Raw genomic sequence first — 25,584 nt, forward strand, 5'->3', positions numbered from 1 at the left:
TGACATAAACCTGATATGACCTGTGATGCAAGCTACGAGATATGTCATTGACCCTGAAGAAGTATGACATAAACCTCATATATCCTGTGATAGAGGCTTCGAGATATGTCATTGACCCTAAAGAAGGATGACATAAACCTGATATATCCTGTGATAGAGGCTTCGAGATATGTCATTGACCCTGAAGAAGGATGACATAAACCTGATATGACCTGTGATGCAAGCTACGAGATATGTTATTGACCCTGAAGAAGGATGACATAAACCTGATATATCCTGTGATAGAGGCTTCGAGATATGTCATTGACCCTGAAGAAGGATGACATAAACCTGATATGACCTGTGATGCAAGCTACGAGATATGTCATTGACCCTAAAGAAGGATGACATAAACCTGATATATCCTGTGATAGAGGCTTCGAGATATGTCATTGACCCTGAAGAAGGATGACATAAACCTGATATGACCTGTGATGCAAGCTACGAGATATGTCATTGACCCTGAAGAAAGGATGACATAAACCTGATATATCCTGTGATAGACGCTACGAGATATGTCATTGTCACTCAGGTTTCAATGAATGTTCTTGTGTTGAGCTGTTTTAATGTTGCAGATGTGACCTAATTATAGAATTACCCAAAGTCGCCCCTGTGTTAGAAGTAAAAATGTCAAAGCCAGTACATGTCCTACACAGTTACTTGGTACTGGATTTAATCATCTATGGGCGCAATGATCTCAATAAATTTGTTTATTACTGATTTGTACTAGAAATGCCAAACAAAAAAAACAAATAAAAAGTATTCAAATAAACCAATGAATTAAGCCTGTTTACTAAGAAAAAAAAATAACCAATTTACTGATTGCTTCAGTTACACACTCAGTACAAACAATTGAATCAATGTTAAAATATTGCAGTAATAATAATTGGATTTTGTTATAAAACTACGGAAGAAATGCAATGAGTCATGGGAGTGTTTAAAAATAAACAGACTTCATTTTAATTGGAAAAGTTAAACTTAAAAAAAAACCAAAAACTTAGTTATAAACGGTTTTTTTTCATAAAACCTCTAAAAAAAAGGAATATAAAATATACATTTAGGTAAGATAAGGGAGGCTTAGTAGAACAGAGAACTTTTTAATCCCAACTTCACCTCTAAGAAAGACATTTTTCATTTCATTATATACTGGCCTTGAAGAATAAGAAAGATACCAATGGGTGTCATTTGGGTCTGGGTCAGATTATTCTTGGCTATATGATACTGAGAAAGTAGAAATAGGATTTTTTTTACCACTTAATAAATTGTTTTTGCAGTGTTATTTACTTTATTATCATTTTAAACTTTAGTCATTTGTGTTTACCCATGTTAAAAATTAGGCAGCCAACTACTGTTGGCTACTGGTGAGTTTGTGCAGTTTGTGTTTATTTTTACCATTTTTTACGTCCTTGGCTACATATTCAATATTTTTATATAACGTACAAATACGAGCTTGTGTTTTTCATCGTCAAACATAAAAATGATTGTTTTTAATTTTATTTTATTTAGTTAATACTTATACCTTATTATATGCTAAAAACCTATATTTTGAATTTTTATAATTTTAAACGCAGATGCAGAACCAGGCTTTACAATATTTTTCAAACATCTTTAAAAACATAAAATTTTACTGCACTTCTTGCAAATCCTAGTACTATGGTATTTTTTGGATGTATTTGAAAAAAAGTCAGGCTATTTTTGGGATGTAATTTAAATAATAGGGTGGCACTCAAAAGGATAAAGAGTGATCAAAAAGTCATTTTCAACACTGGAAAGATATCTACCACTCCTGAACTATCAATTATGTTGCTTGGATGTTGGATTCATCTCCATTTTATCTCCAAAGTCAACTAACCAGTCAGAGGATAAAACAAGCTGCTACGCAAAACTTGGTGAAAGAAAAGGAATTCGATCATTTTGGCAATACATGACTCAGAGAATTACACAGGATATTTTTGTTTAAGTATAACTCGATAACAAGAGTTCACTAAAAATAACAATAAATAATTTCCAGTATCTACTAAAAAAGCAGACAACAACATAATTTAAACAATAATGTAGCTCATATTTAATGTGCTATATTTGCATAATTTTGATAACTAAAATGATGCTTATGGATAGTAAATGTTCTCGGTGAGGGAGTAACGGAGAGCAGCACCACACACACTGAAGGGGTTATCGTAAAGGTCAGAGTTGATGCTATAAGCCTTATCCATCCTTTTGAGTCCTGCTTCAATTTTCGTTTCATCTCATTTTTCCCAACAAATAATATAAACAGTACCAGGTGTTCATTATTTCTCTTCCATCCCTCAAAACATTAAAATTGTATACTCCATCACAATGAAAACGTAAGAACATAATTCAGGAAATTAATGAAAATAAAGTAAGCTTTGGTTACTGACGTGCAAAGCACAAGGTTCACAACATTTGTTCACTTATAGAATAATTTTGTAAAAATTAAATAAAGATATTTCCGGCTCAGTTGGAAGAAGTAGGTAGATTTTGTGATAACTGAAATATTATTAATTTATTCTTGAAATGGCATAAATTCTCTGAAATATATAAATGGCAAACCAAGCTGGCCAATGGATTTAGCAGAGATATTTATTAAACCTTTTTCACGTATTTTTTACGCATGAAACGTCTTCACACCTAACGAAAATGGCAGATTTCAATACTCAAAACGTAATGTTGTACGTTTTGTAACATAAAATTATTGAAAATGTTTAGAGTACTATTATTCTTTTAAACCTTACCTTACATTGCAATAACAAGATTTAAACAATGAATTTTTGATATTGTGTAAGTTATTTAAATGTACAAATCTTGTTTAGATTTTTTTTAGCAAATCTTTATGTTTTATTACATTACTTATTCAAAGTAACAGACTTAATTCTGTATTTTGTCATCAAGATAATGTGATAGTGTGATTTTGAGTCTGAAGATTTCATTAACATGTTAACTCCAAGAATTCTAATTCAGTGGGAGATTGCCAAAGTAGAAAAGGTATGTTTTCTTAGGGTTTTCTCTTCTCTGTACACTACTTAATACAATTTGATGATTTATTCTTTATTGCCTAGTTTTTATAGCATCATGTACCTATTGGCCCAACACACACTCCATAAGTCTGTGATACAGCATTGTCCACAGAACCCATAGAATATTTATTGCTTGTGCAGATAACGTTACAAAACAGATTGTAAGAAAAAGATCTCAAAAGCCCATAAGTACAACTTATTTACATTCATTAATAATTGATTTTTGTACTTATTTTTCCAAAAGTTGGTGCCTAACTTTTCCCTTATTTTTCTTTACAATTGTTACTTTTTTTACCTAATGCTATAAAATGTCGATATTCTTAAGTTAATAAAAGCAAAACTGAAGAAATAACGGAACCAGAACAAAATATTGCTGTAAAAACATGTATATATTAATAAAGCCTGTTGCATGCATTGGTTTTGTAAGATTTTAAAAAATAAGTGCAGCAGTTTTAAATCTAGAGGTGGCAGGATTAAACAGCATGGTAGGTTTTTGCTCAAGTGGCAGTCCCAGATATCCGTGCAAGCTTACGTATCTTTAATATGTATTGATTTAATATAAATTGTTTTATTTGAAGTGGGAATTATCCGATTGTAATAAAACTCATGTTTGCGAAGTGGAAGAATGAAACATTATTGTTACCTGATTTTGTTAGGTTTTATATTTTTAGTTTTTTGTCAGTGTTTAAGGAAACAGAAGACAGCTTGCCTGACCGTACAGATGTAACTGACTTTGTTAGTTACACTACAATATTTGTTTACTTTATTAGGGTTTAAGTGCATATTTTTTTGGAGTATCCTTCAGTTAGTTATCAATCAATATTCATCAGCTTAACAAGTACGACTACGCCACACCATATGTTGCATAAAATGCTACATTGACGTGTTGTGCAAAATTTCAAGTCCATAGCTCAAGTCATTCTCAAGATGTTTCAGACAGACATCATATGCAGAAAAGAAAGTCAAAGTCAAAATCTCTTTATTTACAATTTCTTAGAGAAATGTATTGGCATCAATAATACAATGTTAAAGTTTAAAATTTACAAAATAAATAAGTTGAATTGAGCAGTCTTGATGTCTAAGATGGTCATGTGTCTTGTAGATATTCTTCCAGCGTGTAGAATGGCCTGGTCAACAACCATCTATTCAGTGCCATCTTCAGTTTCTTCCCCCTCTGAGCCTTTATCTCGGTTGGCAGCAGGTTGTAGAGCTTGCGTCCCATGTACGATGGCTTCCTCCCGTACAGTGATAAATGGTGTGCTGGCAGGTTGTAGTAGTCAGCATGTCAAGTGTTGTACTAGTGTACATCTGTTCCCCGAGGGAGTTCATTCATGTCGGCAAACATAATCACTTCCTGGATGTAAAGGGCCACAACTGTCAAGATGTGAAGATCCTTGAAACCTTCACGACAGCTTTCCTTGGGTCCTAGGCCTTTAAGAATTCTTATTACTTTCTTAAGAAATCTCCCCCCCCCCAGTTTGTAAGCCTTCTGAATGATGGGCTTTAATGACGCAGCCCAATTCCATGGTTGAACATGCACCATTATAAACCCCATTCTTGTGTATATATATATATATATATATATATATATATATATATATATATATATATAAATAAAGCTTCATGCAAAATTTCAAGAGTATAGGTCAGTTCGTTTTCGAGACATTGCACGGAAAGACAAAATTTGTCAGTCCCATGATTGATAGGCTTCACTACTGCTCAGCCAATAACACTTAGTTTTATAAATAAGTTGTAATAAGTGATCCAACAGCAACCCAGTATAGAACTTTTTTTTTATTTTTATATATTGTACGCATATTTTTAATACAGGAATGTTACAAGTTTTTTAGTTTTATTTTATTTAATTTCCAAAATATCATTAGTTTTAGGCCTAGAATACATTATACATTCAAACAAATATAGGTAATGGTTTTTTTTTTTATTCTCTTGGAAATTACAAATAGTGTGTTTGTACATTTTCATACCATACGTCATATACGGTAAGTTTACATAAAAAGTGTAGCCTAAATGTATATTTTAAAGTCATAAACTATATATTTTTGAAAATCATCCTTGAATTTGTGATAAAATGTATATATTGAAATTGTGTTTTTAGAGGCTAGGCTATGTTTGAAGTTTATTTTTGACGATGGAAGTAATGTGAAGGAAACAGGATTTTACCGGACATTTGCCATCATTCAGTGAAACAAAAAATCACTGAACGATGGCAAATGTCCGGAAAAATCGTGTTTCCTTCGCTACCCTATGCTTAAAATAAAGTACTACGACAAATAAAATTGTATTTTATACATAGTTTTTGATGCATCATAAACTAAGAACAATAACAGTTTTTCATGAAAAATTACAAAATTTATAATAATAATATGTTACATTTGAAGAATTGGTTGCTCGAGGTTGATATAGTTAAGTTTTAGAAAAATACATTTTGAAGAGTTGAGGCAAATTTTTCTTCCAGGAAAAGGGGTTAAGTATCGCATAAAGTTAATTTACTTTAGTATTATCCAGAGGCCACTATTTTGTTGCAGTTTTTTCCTACTAGGAGTCCTTAAAAAACTACATAATTAGAAAGAACAGACTTTATTTTACTTACTGTGAAAATTACATGTCATTATGAAGATTAGCTCGTTTTCTGCATCGAGAGGAAGTGATGTCGGCGAAGAGCTACTCTGTCCCTTACTGTTTGTTATTAGGCTATACATACGTACGTATTATAAATATAAAATGTTAAAATGAACATTTACAAGCGCTCATGTGATTTGACCTTAAATTTAGATACTATCTCAAGGGATGTATTTCTTTTTACCAGACGTACAGTATGGCACCGAATGACTTGCAACATGGTCTGACATCAGTAAAGTACAACGATCTGGGACATGATCTGAGGTTGGAATTGAAGACATGATAGTACCGATCGGAAATGCCCCTGGCCATCAGTGAGGGCACCAATGTCCTGCACTTCTGGTGAAAAAAGAAAAACATCCCTCGAGATAGTACCCAAATTCAAGCTCAGATCACGAATTTCAGGCTTGGTAAAGTTATCTTAAACTTTGATACTACTGGTAACATATTTATGATAACCCAATCTAAACTTACTTATGTATTGTGTAATTGTAATCCTTATGAAGAAGATAAGGATAGTCACTTACTTCTCTCCGACATTGTATCCTTTTGGGAGGCAGAAAACATGAAACAATCAGAACAATTAATTTTCACAATAAGTCACATAGTCATTCTAATATTGTATTTATTTAGGTTCCTGGAAGAAAAAACTGTTCTAAAAATAGTGGCCTCTGGATAATGCCAGAATATTGTTAATATTTACTATTATTATTAATTTACAATTCAGTCTAAGTACCAACATATCGCAAATGGCAAGATAAAGGTGACATTTCAGTTGTCTACAATTACCAAAATGATTATTTGACAAGTAGGCTAATACTATTTTGTGAGGAATAATCTATCCATTAAAAGGATGGGCCCGGTAGGGTATGATAAGCGAACCCATTTTTTATATTGAAGAATGTAATCAGAGATACCTAATATTTGCATCTCAAATCCTAGACTATCAATCGATATAAAAGTACTATAGTCCCCAATAACAAACACATGTTTTAAATTAGCTAAAATGTGAATTTAATATTAACAGTGATCAAACAAATTATTATAACCGAAATTAGGAAAACTGAAGACGACCACATTTGCTTCTTTCACAGTTACATTTGTTTCTTTTCCAAAAATTTCACATAATGGGTTTTTCGGTACGAGTCCTACATATTGAAACCACGGAAAACATGTCTTATCATCTTTCAAAGCAGTGTTGTGTAGTTTTCTAAAATTGACTGCCATTCTTAATAATCAAATGTTACTTATGTAAAATTAAAATATTACCTTACATGTATTATTTGAAAGTGTTTGCAGCTGTTAATATAGCTCATTTAAGTTAATTGTTCAAAATAATTAATTAGTATTGATTGATTATATCGATGGTTATGATTGAGTAATATCGTTTGCCAATTACGATATAAAAAACCAGGTCCGCTTATCGTACCCTACCCAAAGGATGTTAAATTAACTTGTCTGCAAACAAAGAGCAGAGTTGCTACAAACTCCTGAGACATAGTGCAACAACACCTGCCAAATCATATTATTACAACAAAATGTTAACAATAATACTAATTGCATTATTTATTTATAGAGCGTCTTGGGACATTGAAATACAAAAGTAAATCTACAGACAAATACATACTATAAGATTACACTACAGTGAATATAATACTAGGCCTACTAACTTAACAGTGGCACTGATAACATTTTGTCATCACACCATTTTTACTATTTAATCTTAAAAAAATACTGCTTTACAATCTATTGCTCACTTCATACATGTAAGTTAGATTATAATATGTGGTATAACAGATGTTAATTTCAATTTATAGAATGAACTCACAATTTTCATCCATGAACTACTGGCAATTTATTTTATATTCAAAAATGGCTGTGGTCTTAAGTAATAAAACTTTTTAACAAGCACTCCTTGGGGCCAATTATCAGAAATAAGGGCATCTTGCAATGAAGAATTTGGTACTCCTACCTTAAAAGAAGAATAATTGTGAGGATGTTTACTAATTAATTGTACAACTGAAACATCTGTACTTAATTTACTTTTTAGAAAACTGAAAAGACTATCTGCTGTTGTTTGTGGATCAAGTCTAGACACAAATAAATATGTTCTGGGAGTCACAACTTTGAGGCTACTTTGAAGGGTGCTTGTTCCTATGATGACTTCTCTTTGACGTTTAGGTTTGGGATGTGTTTCATTTTCTTTTACATGATTATTGACTGAAACTTCTTGACCAAAACTAAGTTTATCTTTAGATTTTAGTTCTTTTTTACCACCTGTTTCAGGATTTATTCCAAAAGCGCTAAGTCCACTTAATTTTATTACAGTCGTTTCGTTTTTCTTATTACTACTGGCCATTGAGAAACAACTTAATTGACGCAATTAATTACTGGAATATGCACTTTAATACGAAAATGAAAGTCTGTGAAACAGCAGTTCTTGCCTACTCAAACAACAGAACAGAGAACAGGACAGAATGATACTTACGAGTCATTCAGAATTCAGACAGTGTTCCTCTGTTATCAACGCTTTTGTTTTTTTTTTATCTCTCAAGCTTTAAAATTTGTATGCAGCCGCGTTGTACACTTTTGATTTTTGAACTCCACTGAATTATTTAATTTCAATGTCATGGTTTCCGATCGTAAGTTACCAGAATTAAATAAGTTATAGCATAGGTAAAAACGTACTCCTAATAGTAAAGTTGTAGTATGTTCTTGTCTACGGTTATATCTAGGGTTGCATCCAGGTTATTTCGGTAACTATTTCCTATTCCAACGAGAACATAACTTGTTATTGTTTGGTACTAATGTAAAATTGAATTTAAGTGACACCTGACATCCTAAGTACAATAATTAATGTTCCACTGTTATCACATATTTGCGCACTGGGCTTCTAGAGTTGGTCGATGGTCTGATGTGTGGTGTCGCCCTTCATTGTGGTAGGGGAGTGGTTTCGATCTGACACAATATGCGATGAAATGATAAACCAGTGATAAGTTAGTTTTGAGGTCCCTTGGATATTAATTATAGTGAACTCATAGTAATCATTTTGCGTTGATATTTATAGTTATTATTTATTATTATTTTAAACCTTTCCCTAGTGCTGAAGATAAAGTTAATATGTGTTTTTTCAGCGGGGGAAACATTTTTTTATTGTTTATTTGGCATTAGTGATGTGATGATCCTGAATCTCGAATCTTTAAGAAAGGTTTGGATTCGAGAATCTAATCTTGTATAATAATCGGTGGTAAGTTTTTGCAAGGCCTCATGAGGCCATCCCAGAAACCACTGGTTGGCTGGCTGCGAGGAGGTTATAAATGTTTAAATCTGAATAGTAATAAGTAGCCCTTAATGAATGTAAAACAAAGTAAAAATGTATGTTGTATGGAAATTTAATCATAATTATACGATTTTTTATTGTATCAGACGCAATCTCGTTGCTGTACGTAAAAGTTTACTTCTAATAGTTTGAACTGACAAATTTAATACATTTAAGCGTATTTTCGTGAAGCAATTTTACACAGTGGTGTTATTTAAGTGTTCTGCGCTAACATGGAAACGTTTGTGACGAAGGTGATACATTTCTGAGAAAGATTTACAGTAAAACTCGTGAGATAATTTGGCGAGAGAGTGAGTTTATACGAAGTGAAGTGTATTAATCCAAAACTTCAATTCATCAAGAAATATATGTGACGAGTATCAGCAGCATTTGGATTTTCTATTGGGGGAGGTAGCAGGTTTTGAAAAGAAACGAAACGACTTATTTTTCACCACTTATAAAAACAGTTTAAATATTCCAGATATTAATGATTTCAATTATTGAATTATCAGGAGTATTAAAATTTGTAATTGTAATAAAACTAAACAATTACTTCCTAACCCATATATTTTGAAAAATTATATCTCAGAAGATTAAACTTTGAAGGCAGCCTCTCAAGTCTTCCAACAATAATAAAATAATACGTTGGACTTTAAATGGAAACCTGTTGTAATATATATGTATCCAAATATATTATAGCGTTTAACAGAACGACATTGAATCAAAGGGAATCGAATAATTTATTGAGCAAATAAGGAAATTCACACAAAGTAGACCTATCGTGTATATTGACGAGTCATATGTTTAGCACTCGTGTAAGTGAAATACTGGTATGGTAACAGCTTAGAAGTACATAAATGTGGCATTGAGAAATTTTAACGGGCAATTAATTATTTTTTATAATAAAATCTAACGCAAGAGGAGACATGGAGTTTATCCCTAAATGTGTTTAATCTGGGAAGCTGACATTACTAAAGGTGACTATCACATCCGAATAAACCGTGGTAATTTGATTAGCCTACTTGCACCAGAAACCAGGTGATTTCCAATCGTTTAACCTAACTTAACTGTTTGTTTTCATTGATAACGCATCATAGTGGCTAGTCGAAACTGTTACCATCTGAACACTATTAACCCTCAATTAATAAACAAAAATTTGAAAGTACCACTTGGTAAGACCTCTCGAGAAAGATGTTATTTGTTGACATTTAAATTTTGTATGAGACCTTATTTATACTTAAAGAATAATGAATTTTATGATTGTGCATACTGTATCCAGCAATGTAATTTTATTCAGCTGTGCGTCATTGAATCCTTTCACTTAGAGTGCTGAAACAATTTCTTTTTTATTTACAGGGGGATGTAAACATTCTTTTCTGTATGTCTATCTGTCCCCAGGAATATCAAGAATGAAATAAGCTATACATTTGGAATTTTTGCAAGCAGCCTCAGTGAAACCCGTTAGTCCCACTTGGTGTGTCAAGTTATTGGCATGCAAATGACCAGCAAAATATGAATAATAAATTAATCTTGTGTTTTAGATGTAGTTTTGGAGTTTTGTAATCTTGGTGCATAAACAATTAGGTTTCTAAACTTATGGTCGCACGAACTAAGACTTTTAATGTCTTGAACAAAGTTAACTTTCCTCTTCGATAGAAAGGATAATCAAAAAGTACTCCAAGTAAGTTAGTAGTTACTTGAACTTTGTCAATGTATTTGTTTGAAAAGGCCATTACAAAATTCTTGTCTCTAGTACCGAACATGTATTCCTTTGCGTTTGTATCTGTACTAGGTTCAGAACCAATCCACTTTGTATATTTTCAAACAGCCGCATAAGTTATTCTAAATTTGTTATAATCATTACAATTATAATCTCAATCTATATATATAAAAGAAAGTCGTGTTAGTTACACTATTTTATAAGTCAAGAACGCCTGATCCGATTTGGCTGAAAATTGGTAGGGAGGTAGCTAAGAACTGGGATAAGAACATAGGATACTTTTTATCCCGTTCCCGATTCAGGATTCCGCCCCACTGGTCTCTAAAAGTTACAGAAATACCCGTAAGAAATGCATTGCAGCAAACATATGTTATTAAGTGAAAGAGCCTTTTCAAATTTAATCAGCTGTTCTTTGTAAACATGTATAATGCGACAAAAGAAACATATGTTTATATCATTTAATTACTATTTTACATTTCTTTACACTTATAGTTTGAAAGCATAGAGTAAGCTAAGAGAAACAGCAAATTTTGTTTCAACTGTTTCTGCAATCACTGTTAAACATAGACTTTACTATCCAGATAATACAATTCAAATTTTAATTTTTTTTACAATTGAAAGCAATTATCTCTGCATCTCCAAGTCAGATTACATTATTTGCTATCATCAATTTCGACATGCTTTCCATCGAACCCATCTAACCTATGGCACAAATACAAGGATAATATGGCAGAAGATATTTTACATCAATTCGTGTCAATTCAAGAAATCCCAATCTTGAAATGAATTAGGAGATACATAATAGGGCCTTGCTTTTGATTGAAGACATGTGCTATCTCATATGCTGTAGTTTATTAGTCAGGTTAGGAATGCCCAGTGCCAATTGTGAAATGAATGACGCATTTAATCGAGAATTGGAACGGAAACGTAAATATGATCACCAGGAATTAGATTTAGAAGTTCAAAACGAATGTACCCCTGATGAATCCCCAACAAATGGAAGTTTATGATACATTAATGAAGGCAACTGAATGGAAATGGTGGTTTCTATTTCCTGGATGCCCCTGGTGGAACTGGTAAGACATTCCTCATGTCAGTAATTTTAGCCACTGTTCGTGCAAGAATCCAACACTGCGGTTGCAGTTGCTTCTTCTGGAATAGCAGCCACATTACTAAAAGGATGTCGTACGACACATTCTGCATTAAAATTGCCGTTAAATCTGGAATATATTGAAAAACCAACATGCAATATGGCACTCCGCTATGGCTAAAGTTTTATCAGAGTCGAAGATCATCATCTGGGACGAATGCACAATCGCGCGCATAAACGTGCATTGGAAGCACTCTACCGAAACATTGCAAGATCTACGTAATGACTCGAGATGTTTTGGAGGCTCAATGATTTTACTGCCTGGCGATTTCCGCCAAACATTGCCAGTAATTCCCAGATCGACTGCTGCCGACGAGATAAACGCTTGCCTCAAATCATCGAATCTATGTTAAGAAACTTCAGCTGACAACAAACATGAGAGTTGCATTGTTGAACGATACATCTGCTGAAGATTTCTCTGAGCAATTGCTGACTATCGGTAATCGTCGAGTACCTTTCGACGAATCGAGCGGATTGATTTCATTTCCTCCGAATTTCTATAACTTTGTCTCATCGAAAGACGAACTCATTAACAAAGTATTCCCAAACATCATTACTAACCTCAAAAATAATGAATGGTTGAGTGAGCGAGCATTTTTGGTAGCTAAGAATAAAGATGTAGATGACTTAAAACTACATAATTCAGAATGAGATCATTGGTACACTGCATTCTATCAAATCTATTGACTGTGTAGCAAATGAAGGTGATGCCACCAACTATCCAATTGAATTTTTTAAACTCCTTGGATGTACCTGGCTTACCACAGCACAATTTACAACTAAAGTTTGGTTGTTGTAATCATGCTTAAAAACTTAAACCAGCCAAAACTGTGCAACGGAACACATTTGGTGGTAAGTAAATTGATGAACAATTTTATTTACGCCACAATACTCAAAGGAAAATTCAAAGGTGAGGAAGTTGTCATTCCGAGTATCCCGATGATCCCAACCGACATGCCAATTTCAATTTAAACGACTTCAATTTCTGATCCGTCTTGGCATTCGCCATGACTGTAAATAAGTCACAAGGCCAATCGTTAAAAGTTTGTGGTCTTAATCTCGAACATCCATGTTTTTCCCATGGTCCATTATATGTGGCATGTTCACCAGGTCGGAAGACCTTCCGCGTTATTTTTTTTCGCGCCTAATAAAAAAAAACAAAAAATGGTTTATCACAAGGTGAGCTACAATAAATGGCAAATAAAGAATCATTGAATAATTATATTTTTTTTATTTACAATAATCCTAATTTAAAAAGTACAAAATGTGATCATGTGATATTGCCTTTAAGGCGGAACAAAGTTCGCTGGGTCAGCTAGTTTGAAATAAATGTAACTAATATTTTCTGAATGGTTAGAAAATTGATGAAGATTATAAAAACCATAAATTAGTACAAGTACGAATTCTCTGCGAATCATACCTTTTAAGATGATTACTTTGCCTGTAGTAGACAACTGAGTCGCTCAGATCCTCAGTGTTCTTTATTAATTTTGTTCGAATTGTACATTTTTAATCTCAATAATTTTCCCCGATATAATTCTGTATTGAAAACAAGTTATGTTTTAAGTTCATCAACGTCCATTTTACACGTTAAAACATAATTTAAAAGTTGTCCTCAATTCCGAAATCTCTTTTCTCTACTACAAACCAGATCCAATATATAGTCATATTTCATCATCAGAACCAAAGTATCCTTTAGCCTATCTTGCGTACAGAGGCCTGACTGCCCTCCAATTCCAAAGTCTGTCGTTTATTACAAACCACATTCAATATGGAATCACATTTGATCACCATAACCAAAGTATCCTATACTGTATCTAGAATATAGATGCCCGAGTACACCCCAATTCCTGAAAATTTGGGGGATCCGGGCTCCTTGGACCCACTTGTTGACTATGTCCTTGGCGTTTCTTTAAATTGTTATAAAGCTGACCTAATTACTTTTGAAATAACGTGTATTGATTAATTAAAAAAAAACGTATCTTATTCTTAATTATGCTTTCTTCTGTGTGTAGACTTTGCATAAAGTAACTTTATATACAGGGTAGCTTTTTTAAATGGACCGCCATTGTAAACTTAAAAGTCCGACAGTAAACTTTAGAAGGGGGTGACCTTTCCTTGCTTTTGGCACTACATTTAAAAATACGTATTCTAATCTTTAAAAAACTGCCGCAATTTTTCAATATGGTGATCAACTTTTTTTATTGAACACCTATACTTTATGATTATTCTTGATAGAAAAAGAAATTTTTAAACTTTAATTTTCTTAACACTGTTTTGACATTTTCATTAATAACGGATATATGAGAGCTCAGTGTTGAGAGTCACTGGAGACAAGGACGTAGCCAGCGAGGGGTTCCAAGGGATACGGACCCCACCAATTTTCAATTGTTTAAATTACTCTTTTTAGTAAATGTTTATTATTATTTAAGTAATTCAGTATTAATGACATGTACTGTTGAAAGACCGTTGTCAACAAAGAAACATATCAAGAACTTTTTAAGGAACAAAATGGGGCGTTACTCTCTGTCCACTACGGGGAAATATCAGTTGTCTGGACCCCAGCAATTTTTTCCTGGTTACGTTCTTGACTGGAAACATTTCCTCCATGAGTTTGGAACAATATTCCTCATGATACTACATTGTAACATGATTATTGCTCATTTAATCTTTTACACTATTCCATGCAGAGAATCACAAACATAACAATACTAACAAGAAATTTACTTGACCTAAACATTGTCGAAAACTACCAACTCAATGTTTTTACAATAATTATTCTTTAATATTTTAAAGCAGCTGTTACGTTTAATAACGCAATGGAAATGACAGTTGATTCTTTTAGCTACCAGTGAGATTATTATATAACAGCTAACATGCTGGTAGCAGCAATTGAGTCATATGGCATTTTAAAGTGTGATATATAGTAACACGTCATGTAGCCACTATCCGCAAGATATCCTGTGAATGTTATTTGTAGACTTTAAATGTTACTTGAAACTTCATGTCTACATAAACAAGAATGAGATCTATCATGGAGCGTGTTTGTTCATGAGATTCAGCTGAGCGTCATCAAAGCCTAACTCAGTAGACTGGTATAATTTCCCCACTGCGAACACGCCAGGTCATAATATCTATGAAAAGTTATTCATTACCTACATTAAACAAATTGTTATCCCTACTTAATATTATAAATGCGAATGTAAGTTTGTTTGTTGCGCTTTCACGTGAAAACTACTTAACCGATTATCATGAAACTTTGTACACATATTCTTGGAGGTATTACCATAGGATACTTTTTACGAAAAATAATAAAAATTGTAAAAAAAAACTCAAAATTGAGCTACTTCAACGCCATCTAGCATTCCAGTAATGATGTCGTTTTCTTCTGTCATTATATTATATGCAGTGTAAAACTATTTGAACTTTTTAAGTTAAGTGTGATTTTTGTGGTTGGATGCCATTTCAATATTTTAGATCTAACTCACTGATTCCAATTTTTACTCCGTTCTTCTTTAAAAATGCCTCGGAAGCAAAAATTTTGTCTATCCAAAAATTTGTCGCGGGCCCGTACAGCAAAAATTGCACGGAATCAAGAATCTGCCTCTGCGGTTCAAGGAGAGCTGAGAAAATAGCAGCAAGCACAGCGACGAAGTGTTTTGAGAGCAGCCGAAACGCCTGTTCAGGCACAAGTTGGTTCAGAAAGACAAACTGCGCTGCAGGCAGCTAGAAGAGCGATAGAAACGCCAGAACAATCGCAGGCGATAAGAATTCATAATGCAGAAATGCAGACCACGCGCCGTTGAAATTTCATGCGTAAGGATTGGTCTGTATTTAATAGTACTCGGTTTCAATATGAAACTTCAATTGAATAAGCCAGTAGCGTAGCCAGAAATTTCGTTCGGGGGGGGGTCCGAAACCGGGGGATCCGGGGACGTTTTGTGTGTTATTTGCCAATGAATTCACTGGTAAAAGGTAAATACCAAAAACATGGAGCTTTAGTAACTACGCCTTATAGAAAGTGGAATATGTTATAGGCAAATTAAACTCTCACAGCAACTCTAGTACCACAAATTTTCTTGTATAGCTACAGAAACTTTACGAAGTTCGATTCTGGCCGGGTAGAAGGCACCAAAGTGATAAGAAAGAAAAAGAACACAACAGAGCTTCACTCAAGCGTAATTGACTCAACTATATTCTGTGGAGAAAATTGAAATACCCCCTTCGGGGACATTGGGCCACTGACGGCCGAAAACCCTTTAGAAAAGAAGGGCGATTTTCGAGCGTTGCTCGGGTACAGATCAAACTAACGCAACGGTCGGAAATGCACTGGAAAAACTCTACTGATTAGAAGTTCGGCCACTTTGGGATTTCACTGATTGGGGTATTTATGAATGAGTTATAATGACGATTTTTTGTATCATTAACACTGTAGACGAAGTATATAATTATCGGAAAAATCACTTTCTTGGTCGGAAATAAAATACACCTGAAAAACTCTGATGATTAGAACTTCAACTACTTCGGACTTTGGTTATTGAGGTAAACGTGGTATTATTTATTGAGTTAGGACGACGATTTTTTTTGTTATCATTAAACTGTACTCGACTACCTATAATAATTATCGAGAAAAAAAACACTTCCGGTCGGTAAATACCGAAGAAAAGCTCTCTACTGATTCGTTTTGACGATTTTGGATTTCACCTGGATGAGTGGGTTGAGGTAAAAGTAGTAACTTATAATGTAATTATGTTAGGACATTGAATTTAGAGAATAATTAATTCAACGCCGACTAATAAATATATAATTATCGAGAAAAAAACAACAATAATCACTTCCGATCGGAATTATACTAAGGAAAATAAAAAAATACCTCAGTCAGTGAAAATCCAAAGTAGTCGGAACTTCTTATCAGTAGAGTTTTTCCGGTGTATTATCTGACCGGAAGCGATTTTTCAATTTTTCTTTGATAATTATAAAGATATCAATTGATACCTAAAATCAATGTTTCTAACATAATTCTAAGTACCCCACTTTTTATCTCAACGACTCAAACCAGTGAAATCCAAAATCGTCCAAAATCTGAATCAGTAGAGCTTTTTCTTCGGTATATTCCGACCGGAGGTGAATAATAATAATACTTTTTATTGTGTCAACAATAATAAAAAATTGCGTACAATCGTCAAATTAAATTATTTCGAAATATGTATATCTATTTTAAATTTCCCCCATTCATACCCGTTCATACACAGTCCACACTCATTCCTAAGACTGATACATACTTACAGCCATACGTTTTTAAAATCTTCTAAATTTTACCACCAGAAATAGAGGATGACCGAATTACTTTAAATTTTCATCCCAGCGGCTCATCATAAACTCTTCCACTGAATAAAACACCCTCGAACGCCAAAAAGTGTCTCAATCGAGCTTTAAATTTTGTTGGTTCATTCAAATTTTTGATTTCCTCAGGGAGCTTGTTGATCAGCTTAACACCAACCTCGGATGGCAAACGTTTTGAATGCGGCTGTTCTGTGCGGATGTAACCGAAGGTTGTCCCTGCCTCTTGTGCCATATTGATAGACGTCCCCTGCCCCGGACGAACTCGCACTTTAAATCGGCAGTACAGGCGACATCGAGGATGTAGAGACAGGGCAAAGTTAGAAATCCAAAGCTCCCTAAAAAGGCATCTCTGCATGAATTTCGGGATTTTCAATTTTGAAATGATGCGGACAGCTTTCTTTTGACTTCTAAATACTCGCTCAAATTGTATTTAGAACAACTGCCCCCCCATAGCCTCAACTCGTACATTAGATGGGGGTGTACAAGGCCGAAGTAGGCCATTTTTAGTACATCCCGGGAGCAAAAATTGGAAAGGTTCCGTAGAGCATAAATGCCTGAAGAAACCTTTGAGCAGGTACTTTTCAATGTGATTGTCTCAATCCAGACTTCGATTAAGGTACATTCCGAGGAACTTGGTGAATTCAGTTTCCTCTATGAAGACATCGTCCGCCATCACAGCAGCGCGATCCTCAATCTCTCTTTGCCGCAAACAGAAATTTAGTGCATTTGATTTGAAGTTGTTGGTCCTCGAGATTTAATTTAGAAAAAAACTGAATACATGAATTCAGTTCTAAAAAGGAAATGATTTCTAATTCATGTTTTGTTGGAGCTTTAATGCAGAGCGTTTGTATCGTCAACATACTGGACCATTTTTCCCTCTCAGGAAGCGATGAGTTCCGCCTGCTGATGTACACAAGGAACAAGACTGGTCCAAGTATAGATCCCTGTGGGACTGCATAGGAAAAAAGTCGCTAATTTAAAAGTGATTTAAGGGGGCAACGCACCCAAAAAATTGATTTTTCTAAAAAAAAATTTTAATTTTTTTTTTAGTTTCTAAAATGTTTTGGAAACAATAATCAATTATTGGTTATTGCATTATCATTGCCAAAAGTGTGTTTTTTTTTTAAATAAAATCTATTAGCGAGTAGAGCTGATTTTTTCTCCTCCATGCGACCATTATAAATGACAAGCTTTATATCATATATCTATTCATAATATATCATATAACTATTCATTACTAATGTATTTTATTGCTGTATTCAGTATATTAGAATGACATAGCTTCAGAACTTACTAAGATCCCAGCTTTTTTATGTGTGGTAATCACTCAAGCAAATCAGCTGTTGTCAGTGATCAGCTGTTAGTTCCAGTTACTGTACTCTAACCTCACATTGTGAATGACATGTGTTTGTTGTGTTTTGTTGAACAATTTTAGTGATTTAGACTATTAGTTTTGATTTAGTAGTCATGAAGCAATCAACTAAAAATCAATATTCTAGAAAAAAATTAGTAAGAAAAACTTGAAGTATAAAAAAATACCGTCAGCAAGTTAAATTGAAAAAGATGAAAAAGGAAGAAAAGAAATTAAAAAAAGAAGTGTTACCTATGGGGCTGGACTCTTTTAAGTGTAAAATATGTTTACACTAAAACACAAAAACAATGATTATGTACATAATCTTACTTTTCATATATAATAAAACATATGAAGTTTTTTTGCCTTTTTCCCCGTAAGTTTGTTTTTTTCCGTGTTTTTTCCAACACGTTTTAACAAACGAAACGTCTTTATTTATTGACCTAGAGACCTCATATTTTGTACATATGATCTTCAATATATAGTGCACAAAGTGTAGTATGGGATCAAGTATATTTTAAATTATACTCCTAATTAATTTTTTTCCATTTTATAGAAAATTATAATTTTTTGAAAAAATTTAAAATAAAATGTCACTTACCTATTTTGATAACTACACAAAATTCCATACTACACTTTGTAAGGCTATTTATTAGCTTTAAAAAATATCTAAAAATTTGGAATAGGTGCAATACAAAAAGCAGCTATGGTGTAAAACAAGAATTCTAATTTTCTTGAAAAACCCCCCTCCCTTTCCCATGAAGATGGGTGGGAGGGTTTAAGTTAATAATATTTTTCTTTAAACCCTGTCCTAGGGAGACACTTTAATGAACCAAAAAGATTAATTAGTGGCAGAAATTAAAAATCATATGTTTTGGGTACATTGCCCCCTTGTTTTTTTCTCGAATAATTATATATGTATTAGTCGGCGTTGAATTAAATACCTAAAATCACCGTCCTAACATAATCCTAAGTACCACTTTTACCTCAACCACTCAACAATGAAATCCAAAATTGTCAAAACTTGAATCTGTAGAGAGCTTTTCTTCGGTATTTACCGACCGGAAGTGATTTTTTTTTCTCGATAATTATATAGGTACGGTGTACATTTTAATGATAACAAAAATTCGTCGTCCTAACTCAATCGAAAACCCCACGTTACCTCAATCATTGAAGTTCAAATTAGTTGAAGTTCTAATCAGTAGAGTTTTCAAGTGTATTTTCCGTCCGAAAGTGATTTTTTTCAATAATTATATACACGTTTACAGTTTTAATGACACCTAAAATCAACGTCGTAACTTAATTCTAAGCAGTCACTTTACGTCCCCACGACGAATTTGAAAAAAATACTTTTTGTAAAAATACCTTAAGCATTATTATAAACCAACCATAGAAGTTTTTGACACCACATCATAATTCTTTGTTTTTTCTTATATGAAGGAGAGACTTGATTTTCAATCTGTATAATCTGCAATCTGGTTGCAGGTATTCAACGTGCCGAAGGAGCAGCACGTTGTACAACCTGTGACAACAGTAGCAGCACATTCGGTCAACACTGAACTTCTTCACTCTCCTCTGGAAGTGTCTGCTGGTGCAGTTCTCACCCATCAGTCCCGTAGCTATCCTGGGGTCCAAGGTCATCTGTCTCGCACTCCATCTGTGTCCTCTCAGAGTAGCCTGGATAGCAGCATATCAAAGCAGGTAATTTCCATCCATCCAGAATGTCACCTTCATCTTGGTGAGGTGTCAGAAATCTGCCATTATCACAGACTTGACTCCTGGAATCTGGAGTCATTTCGTCGGAAGAGATCCAAGAAACGTCGGCGACGAAGAAGCTCAAAACGAACTCTAGTTTTGACATCAGAGACACCTAGACTAAAAAATTAAGAGCAATCTAAATGAAGAGACCTACGGGAACTGGAGCTATATATAATCAACATTCACACTGAATAAATCCTTCCTGCCATAGCTACGTTATGTGTAGAAAACTCAGTTGCTCCACCGTGCTTTGGGATCGTGTCTAAAACATCGTAAAGCACTCAATTGCACACCTTATGAGATCATAGTTTTAAATTGAAGATCACAGAATTTCAACTACGCGAACGTTTTGTCGCTTAACTATAAGAGATAGGACAAAAAGTCACTAGATCTTCAAAAGTGTAGTAACATAAACAAAAATTGTCAATTTTAGTAAAAGATATTTTATTATACGCTCTTCATTTTTAATTCTATTCGATCACAGGATCCACTTCATTGGACACTGTATTCATGATTATTTGTTTACATAAATTTCAACCTAATAGAATGGATAACATGTCCAACAAAAAGTGGATATTTATACAAAAAAAACCCACACCTCTATCGATTAGTGGTTTATTATATTCGCTAGGCCTATATAAAGAAAATAACAGAAAATAAAAATAAGGTTACCTCTTATAGGACCAATGATGATATCTTCTGTGTGAACATTTTCAGCCTTTGAGTGTTGACTTGGATGGCTGATCTCCAGTGGGTGAAAATAATAAAAGCTAATAGGTGGAACTAATTCACTCCTTTGTACTATTTATAACTTTCATAATTAAGTATTTAGTATGTGAATTGGAATGTAGCATTAAGTATTTTAAAATAAAAAATCTTTGTTCCAGTAATTTAAAATAAGTAGATATTTTTTAATAGACTACTTTATCCTTGTAAATGCATATTAATGATTAATAAAACCACTAACGTAGCTAAGGTAGGAAGGGTTAATTCAATTTTAGTGTTGAATGAACCCTAAAACTTCATTTCACCAAAATCTCAAAGCTAAATTGAACATTAAAATTAAATAAACCCTTTTTAACTTAGCTACGTTATGTATGTAAAAAACTTGATTGCTCCATCGTGCTTAGAGATCATGTCAGAAACATCGTAGTGCACTTAATTGTGCACTTGATGAGACAATGTTAGTGCCACTTCACCTATTTATGGGTGTCTCTGATATTGGAACGATGTAAAGATTTGTTGTGAGCTTCTTCATCACTGATTTTCTTTGAACCTCTCCAGACAAACATGACTCCAGATTCCATGAGTCAAGTCTAAGACGATATCAGACGCTGCAATAAAAAAAGGTGAAATGGAGCTAAATACATAAGTTTCATAACCATACTGTAAGGGGGTCTCAAGTTATACATTTTTATGTAAAAATACATATACAGGTAGAACACAAACAAACAGCAAGGCTTAGCACATATGTTTAATAATAGCTTTTGCTCTTTTTTATGTGTAAAATTACATCCTGGATTGTTTAAAGACTTTAACACTCTGTATGTAAAACATTGTTTATGAGAGATTGAATGTTAAACAGTAGTTGAGCAATATTAATGGACCGTTATGGCAGACAACTTGAATTAACATTTAATGTTATAAAGCATCAAGGATTATGAGCACTACTTACTGTAGGTTTAGAAGTGATTAGGACAATTTTATACAATACTAACAACAACAAAAAAAAAAAAAAAAAAAAAAAAAAAAAAACAGTTAGTTATGTTATAAATTAATAAACTTTCAATTCTATGTTAACAATATCATGACTTCAAGTTAGTACTTTCCCATAAATTTGTTCAATGATGATAAATGGCCATTCATTAGATGTTCATATATTTTGTTGGATAGTTAATTCAGCAATTTAATCTCCATTATTTTGTTTTGTTCCTGACATTTTAACAAACAAACATGACAGGTTTTTTAAGTTTTATTTTGTTGGTAACCTTGCAAAATAATTGTGGTCAATAATAAATATGTTGTGTTCACTGAAGCGTTATCATAGTAAATCGTGTCATCATTTGTTCCAGAGCCACCGATGGATGATCTTCTCTTCAGAAGTGTTATCATAGTAAATTATGTCAATCATTTGTTCCAGAGCCACCGAGGGTCTTGTCCTCAGAAGAAGTGTTATCATAGTAAAATGTGTGAATAATTTATTTTAGAGCCACCAATGGTCTACTCCTCAGAAGAAGTGGTATCATAGTAAATGGTGTCCAGCATTCATTCCATAGCCACCAAGAGTCTTCTCCTCAGAAGTAGTGTTATCATAGTAAATTGTGTCAATCATTTGTTTCAGAGCCACCAAGGGTCTTCTCCTCAAAAGAAGTGTTATCATAGTAAATTGTGTCAATCATTTGTTTCAGAGCCACCAAGGGTCTTCTCCTCAGAAGAAGTGTTATCATACTAAATAATGTCAATCATTTTTTCCAGAGCCACCAAGGGTCTTCTCCTCATAAGATGTTATCATAGTAAATTGTGTCAATCATTTGTTTCAGAGCCACCAAGGGTCTTCTCCTCAAAAGAAGTGTTATCATAGTAAATTGTGTCAATCATTTGTTTCAGAGCCACCAAGGGTCTTCTCCTCAGAAGAAGTGTTATCATACTAAATAATGTCAATAATTTTTTCCAGAGCCACCAAGGGTCTTCTCCTCATAAGATGTTATCATAGTAAATTGTGTCAATCATTTGTTTCAGAGCCACCAAGGGTCTTCTCCTCAGAAGAAGTGTTATCATACTAAATAATGTCAATCATTTTTTCCAGAGCCACCAAGGGTCTTCTCCTCATAAGATGTTATCATAGTAAATTGTGTCAATCATTTGTTTCAGAGCCACCAAGGGTCTTCTCCTCAGAAGAAGTGTTATCATACTAAATAATGTCAATCATTTTTTCCAGAGCCACCAAGGGTCTTCTCCTCATAAGATGTTATCATAGTAAATTGTGTCAATCATTTGTTTCAGAGCCACCAAGGGTCTTCTCCTCAAAAGAAGTGTTATCATAGTAAATTGTATCAATCATTTGTTTCAGAGCCACCAAGGGTCTTCTCCTCAGAAGAAGTGTTATCATACTAAATAATGTCAATAATTTTTTCCAGAGCCACCAAGGGTCTTCTCCTCATAAGATGTTATCATAGTAAATTATGTCAATCATTTGTTCCAGAGCCACCGAGGGTCTTCTCCTCAGATCCGAACATTTGCTCCAGACGGCAGAGGCGTTCTGGCAAGAGTTGCTACTACCACTGAACGTGAACCTCCTCCACGATCTCCTTCCCCTCACAGATCTCCTTCATTTGACTCTCGAGCCCCTGGTTCTCCTGGGGGAGAGATTCGCACTCCATCTCCTTCGCAGTCTTCACTCGTCTCTGTCTGTTCATCCCCTATACCCCAGTCACCCAGAGCTCGATGTCTATCTCCTCTATTGCTACCTCCGAGGAATCAAGTACAGGAACAGCCTCCAGCCTCGCCCCTGGGCACCCTACAACCTGACCTCTATCAGAAACGAGAGGGTCCTCTCTTCCTGCAGGGACAGAGAGGAGGGCCCTCTCTTGGAAGACTTCACCTTCGACTGAAGTATGACTTTGACCGATCGGATCTTCATGTTCATCTCATTGAAGGTAAATAGAACAAATTAATTTTGGCATGATCAAATCAATATAAATGTTCTTTCACTGATTACTTCATAAATATATAATATCTTCAATATTCCTTGCACTTTATTGTGAATTGTTAAATAAAGTAAATATATTTTTTAAGCCATGTTAACCAGTCATGCTAAAGCAAGCAAAATAGTTTAAATTTAAATAGGTGAATTAAGAATAAGAATTTTATTCTGCCACGTTAATACAATGTTCCTTACTTTTGTAAAACAATGAATTTTTCTTCATCCACACTGTTGGGATGTACTATTCCACCAAATACAATGTTCTTTTACAAAGAAAATAATATAGTTTAGCTTTAAATTCCTTATCACTTAGCATCCTTATGTCTAATGGGAACTTATTACATAGTCTAATAGCCATCATCATTGGGCTTTTGTCGGTCTTAGCTTGAGGTAGGTTGATATTGTTACAACTTGATTCATAATTGTGAGCATTTTTTCCTAAGGTTTACTTTATATAAATTACCTCCGAGATAAAGTAAGCATTGTTTTATATATGAAGAGAATAATGTAAAAATTTTGAAGCGTTTGAAAGTTCTCTGCGGCTATGATATTTATTGACTTTATTGAATTGTTATGCAGACATATTTTTTATACATGATGCTGTACAACATGAAAACATGAAAACACCTGTGGTAGGAAAGCAATTTTTGTAAGAAAGTGAATTTTGTGGACTTAATAGTTTGGGTACCAGTTCACCTCGATATTGTTATTGAATTTGATTTATGAACTAAACATATACTTATTTTTCTAGGTAATTTTCCTTGGGTATTATTATGCACAGCTTCCAAATATATCACCTTCTATAACCAGCCAAAACTTTAGTAACAAACTAAAATAAATTACTTGTTCTAATTATAAATAAAAACTTGTTCTCCCACCACAGGTGATTTCATGTTGAACAGCATCATGTATAAGAATAAGTATGTGAAGAAATTCCATCACTTCAATCAAACCACAATATAACAGCAACCTTCAATTAAAAGTACACACTCAAGAAGATCTATTAGTAACATTGTAATATTGTAGTAGTATGGTTTGTGTTCATAGCTTTTATTCTGATATTTTTTAATATCGGTATCTAAGTACAGTAACTACATTTTCTCTAATGATTAACAACAGAAGGTTACACATAACCTGTCCCCCTGTCTGATGATGAGAAAAGTAAGTAAGTAAAACCTAGAGAGCTTGTTTAATTTTGACTTTGAAGGTCAGGTTAATTTGTTGACAAATATTTTATCTGTTTCAGCCCATGATCTTGCAGGCAGTGGCCAAGGAGGGTTCAATGACCCTTATGTGCGTCTCACGATGTCGCCAGAAGTTGATTCCCGAAAACGTCAAACTGCCATCCACAGAAATGATCCAAACCCGTTCTTTGACCAACATTTCAAGTTTCCTGTCTCTCATGAAGATTTGAAAGACAAAACTTTAATTCTTCAGGTACATTTTGTTACATTCTTTTGGATTTTCAAGAGATTGGCAATTTGATTCTTAGCACTAATATTAAATTGGACATTTTTCATCCATTA

The 25,584-nt window shown here is 33.7% G+C and overlaps 1 protein-coding gene across 1 annotated transcript in view; it reads left to right on the plus strand.

The window, feature by feature from the left end:
- Positions 1-25,584, plus strand: part of LOC124361902 (synaptotagmin-5) — a 157,787-nt gene that overhangs the window by 114,326 nt on the left and 17,877 nt on the right. Inside the window, exons 3-5 of the mRNA XM_046815957.1 lie at positions 20,083-20,298; positions 23,558-24,011; positions 25,305-25,495. Coding sequence (XP_046671913.1) covers positions 20,083-20,298; positions 23,558-24,011; positions 25,305-25,495 — 861 coding nt within the window. The remainder of the gene's footprint in view (positions 1-20,082; positions 20,299-23,557; positions 24,012-25,304; positions 25,496-25,584) is intronic.

The sequence above is a fragment of the Homalodisca vitripennis genome, chromosome 5 (genome assembly GCF_021130785.1).
Source record: "Homalodisca vitripennis isolate AUS2020 chromosome 5, UT_GWSS_2.1, whole genome shotgun sequence".
Taxonomy (NCBI): Eukaryota; Metazoa; Arthropoda; class Insecta; order Hemiptera; family Cicadellidae; genus Homalodisca; species Homalodisca vitripennis.